The sequence below is a fragment of the Mandrillus leucophaeus genome, unplaced genomic scaffold (assembly GCF_000951045.1).
Source record: "Mandrillus leucophaeus isolate KB7577 unplaced genomic scaffold, Mleu.le_1.0 Scaffold127, whole genome shotgun sequence".
Classification (NCBI taxonomy): Eukaryota; Metazoa; Chordata; class Mammalia; order Primates; family Cercopithecidae; genus Mandrillus; species Mandrillus leucophaeus.
This window is the reverse complement of record NW_012101098.1, coordinates 3,496,394-3,500,804: the sequence shown is the minus strand read 5'-3', so window position 1 is coordinate 3,500,804 and position 4,411 is coordinate 3,496,394. Positions and strand designations below refer to the sequence as shown.

At 45.9% G+C, this 4,411-nt stretch overlaps 1 protein-coding gene across 1 annotated transcript in view; it reads right to left on the bottom strand.

The window, feature by feature from the left end:
• Positions 1-4,411, bottom strand: part of ARSD (arylsulfatase D) — a 30,909-nt gene that overhangs the window by 7,842 nt on the left and 18,656 nt on the right. The window contains exons 7-8 of the mRNA XM_011972117.1: positions 979-1,113; positions 129-291 (exon numbers count right to left, since the gene is read on the bottom strand). Coding sequence (XP_011827507.1) covers positions 129-291; positions 979-1,113 — 298 coding nt within the window. The remainder of the gene's footprint in view (positions 1-128; positions 292-978; positions 1,114-4,411) is intronic.

The following is a 4,411-nucleotide window of genomic DNA, read 5'->3' as shown; positions in this document are numbered from 1 at the left end:
AAAAAAAAAAAAAGCTTATTTATGTAACCAAACACCACCTGTTCCCCAAAATCCTACTGACATAAAAAAAATAAAAACTAAAAACAATTTTAAAAAATCAGGGAACAGGCGGCCTTATCTCCACATACCTGTCCTGGGGCACCTCGCCACCTGCCAGCTGAACCACAGTAGGGAACACGTCCATCAGGCTCGTGGGCTCTCCAATCACTCGGCCAGCCGGGAGCACCCCGGGCCAGTGGAAGATCCCGGGCACGCGGATCCCACCTTCCCATCCTCCCATGCCCTTCCCACCTGTAAATAAAAGACATCATTAGGATTTTGCCGGAAACTGCCCAGTCTATAGACACACCTGGATGTGTCTGTGCATAGGTGTGTGAATATGCACAGCCACCCGCACCCACACACGCACACTGCGGCAGCCAGCCCCAGCCTCCCAAACACAGCCGCAGCAATATTTCCAGAATCGTGTTACTCCCCGGCCTCTTGAATATCAGTGGGTCACTGTGGCTGATTCAACTGTTCTAGTCACTCTCTGCTACCTTTATTTAGAATAAAAGAATGTATTAAAATATTCATTAAATTTAATGATTTAAAAATATTTGTTAACTATCAATAATTTTAAAAATATGTATTAATATTATGCATCAATATTAATTGATGTATTTAAAATACTAAAGTTAAAATAGTAATTTATAAATATTTAAAAATTAAGAATATAATAAAATAAATTTTAATTTTATCAGAATTATTTATTTATACCTCTCTCTATTCTACTGAAGTGTAAACCCTTTAAAGGAAGGGGATGTGACTTTTTATCTGCCTGCCCTGCTCATCTAGGTAGAACTTGTACTACAGTAGGTGCTCAATGCATTCTTTTTGAAATGAGCAAACTCATTCTCAGTTCAACTTGTTCTTGGACCCTCAGTGGTGGGAGCTATTTGGTTGAATGCATATGTGTCCCCGATGTCCACAACTCACCTTTGTAAATTCCGTTCCATCCCCCTAACTGGCTGTGTCCATCTCTTGCCTCTAAATGTCCTCCATGGTCAGAGGTGAAATACGTGAATGTTGAGTTCTTTAAACCATTGTCTTCGATGGCATTAAGAATCTTACCTTTACAGAAAATGGAAAGTTTCAGGACCAAGAAAACAAAGCAGCATCTGCTAGTTCAATGCACTTCTTCCTTTCTGCATGAGACGCCTCTTGCCAGGAAGTCATAAGAAGAGACCACAGTTACTTGAGGCCATGGTTACGATGTGATCCCAAAGTGTAAGACATAGCTAATCATTGTGATACCACAGGACTGTTTACAATGCAAACCAATAATAAAAGTCTAAGCCCCCCAACGACTGATGGACTCTCCCTTCAGCCAAGGCTATTCCAAAGTTAACCTGAAAAACTAGGTCAGGCCAGGCATGGTGGCTCACGCCTGTAATCCCAACAAACACTTTGGGAGCCTGAGGTGGGTGGATCACCTGAGGCCAGGAGTTCAAGACCAGCCTGGCCACTATGGTGAAACCTCATCTCTACCAAAAACATAAAAATTAGGTAGGTGTGGGGGTGCATGCCTGTAATCCCAGCTACTTGGGAGGCTGAGGCAGGAGAATTGCTTGAACCCACGAGGCAGAGGTTGCAGTGAGGTGAGATTGCACCACTGCACTCCAGCCTGGGCAACAGAGTGAGACTGCCTCAAAAAAACAAAACAAAACAAAACAAAACAAAACAAAAGAGTGCCGGACACAGTGGCTTACGCCTGTAATCCCAGCACTTTGGGAGGCCGGGGCGGGCAGATCACAAGGTCAGGAGATCGAGACCATCCTGGCTAACACTGTGAAGCCCCATCTCTACTAAAAACACAAAAAAATTAGTCAGGCATGGTGGTGGGCAACTGTAGTCCCAGCTACTTGGGAGGCTGAGGCAGGAGAATGGCGTGAACCCGGGAGGCAGAGCTTGCAGTGAGCCAAGATCGCATCACTGCACTCCAGCCTGGGTGACAGAGCGAGACTCCATCTCAAAAAAACAAAACAAAATGAAACAAACAACAAAAACTAGGTCAGGCCATGATGGAAAGTGGTGGGGGTGGGGGGCGGGGGGTGGACATGCGTCATGATACCCTCTTCCCTTTGGAATTCAGGCACAACTGACCAGCATTCACATTAAAACAGAGACTTTATGACCGGGAGAAGGCCAGGCATGATGACTCATGCCTGTCATCCCAGCACTTTGGGAGGCTGAGGCAGGAAGATCGATTGCGCTCAGGAGTTCAAGACCAGCCTGGTCAACATGGTGAAACCCTGTCTCTACAAAAAATACAAAAATTAGCCAGGTGTGGCGGCACATGCTTGTGTGTAGTCCCAGTTACTCGGGAGGCTGAAGTGGGAGGATTGCCTGAGCCTGGGAGATCAAGGCTGCAATGAGTCAAGATTGCACCACTGCACTCCAGCCTGGGCAACAGAGTGAGACCCTGTTTGAAAAAAAAAAAAAGACTGATAGAACAGACTCTTCAAGTGTGATAAGAAACATTTACCCTGTATTCTCTCTGCAGCCTGCTACCTGGAGGCTTCTTTGGCATCATGAAACCTTGGCCTCCACAACCCCTTATCACAACCCAGACATGCCCTTCTATTGATTCTCAGATAATAACTTTTTCAACCACCTGCCAATCAGAAAATCTGTAAATCCAGCTTTGACCAGGAAGTCCCCCCTTTCAGTGGTCTTGCCTTTCTGGACCGAACCAAGGTACGTCTTACACATATTGATTGATGCCGTATTTCTCCCTAAATGTATAAAGCTGAGCTGCACCCTGACCCCCTTGGGTACATGTTCTCAGGACCTCCTGAGGACTGTGTCACGGGGTCACTGGTCACTCATATTTGGCTCAGAATAAATCTCTCCAAATATTTTACAGCGTTTGACTCTTTTGGTCGACCCCAAGATACCACCAATACAAAACACAGAATGAACAGACAACACCAAGAGGTTGCCGATGGGCATGCTTTTTTAAACATAGTGCCGTGTGTGTGTGTCACATAATAAAGATGTTGGGGAGAGGGAAATGGTGAGACTCAGTGATGACAGAACCCCGTCTATGTAGGAGGAAGCAGGGCTGTCACTAGCATCTATGGGCATTGGCATCTTGGAGGTTGATGGCTCAGCAGTGCAAAGGATGCCCTGCAAACCAAGCAATTGCTTTATCCCTGGAGGCCACTGGTCACTGAAAACACTGAAAGTCAAAATGATATAAACCGCGTGGTCATCTGTAACTCTGAAAATGCAGACTTTGAAGACTGCTGTAAACTGAAAAGTATCTGAAGCAGCTCTCAATCCATTTAGAAAGTTTATTTTGCCAAGGTTAAGGATGCACCCAAGACACAGCCTCAGGAGGCCCTGATGACATGTGCCCACTGTGGTTGGGGCAAAGCTTGGTTTTGTATACTTTAGGGAGACATGAGACATCTATCACTATATGAAGATGTACATTGGTTTGAGCTGGAAAGGTGGAACAACTGGAAGTGGGGAATTTAAACATATTCCGATTGGTAATTGATTGAAAGAGTTATCAATAGAAAGGAATGTCTGGGTTATGATAAGGAGTTGTGGAGACCAAGGTTTTATTACGCAGATGAAGCCTCCAGGTAGCAGGCTTCAGAGAGAATAGACTGTAAATGGATCTTATCAGAGTTAAGGTCTGTGTGGATGTTCATGCTGGAGGGGTAGAATGAGGCAAGCCCAACCCCCTCTTCCCGTCATGGCATGATCCAGTCTCTCAGGTTAAATTTTAGGGTACCCTGGCAAAGGAGGGAATCCATTCAGATGGTTGTGGGGGGCCTTTGAATTTATTTTTGGTTTACACTGTGAACCAATCCCACCCTATCACTGTGCTTGTCTCAGGAGATATGTTTAGATTCTGCAAGGATTTTAACATCTATGCTCTCTTAAGAATCTGCAGCCTCGTTGGTCCTCTCCAGGGTTTCTTCAAGGCCATAGACAGAAGGTGACGTCTCTGCATGGTCCCAAACTTTATTGCTTTAGTTTCTGTAACTTCTAATGAGGACGTTAAGTCGTTGACTGTGTAGAAGGTTGACAATATGGTTTGGATGTCTGTCCCCACCCAAATCTCATGTGGAATTGTCATCCTCAGTGTTGGCGGCGGGGCCTGGGGGGAGGTGACTGAATGATGGGGGCAGAGTTCTCATGAATGTTTGAGCACCATCCCCCTCTTGGTGCTGCAAAGTGAGTAACTTCTCTTGAGATCTGGTTGTTGAAAAGTGTGCGGCTCCTCCCCTCCTCTCTTGGTCTTGCTCCTGCCACAAGACACCTGCTTCCCCTTCGCCTTCCACCATGAGCAAAAGCTTCCCGAGGTCTCCCCAGAAGCAGACACCGCCATGCTTCCTGTGCAGCCTGCAGAACC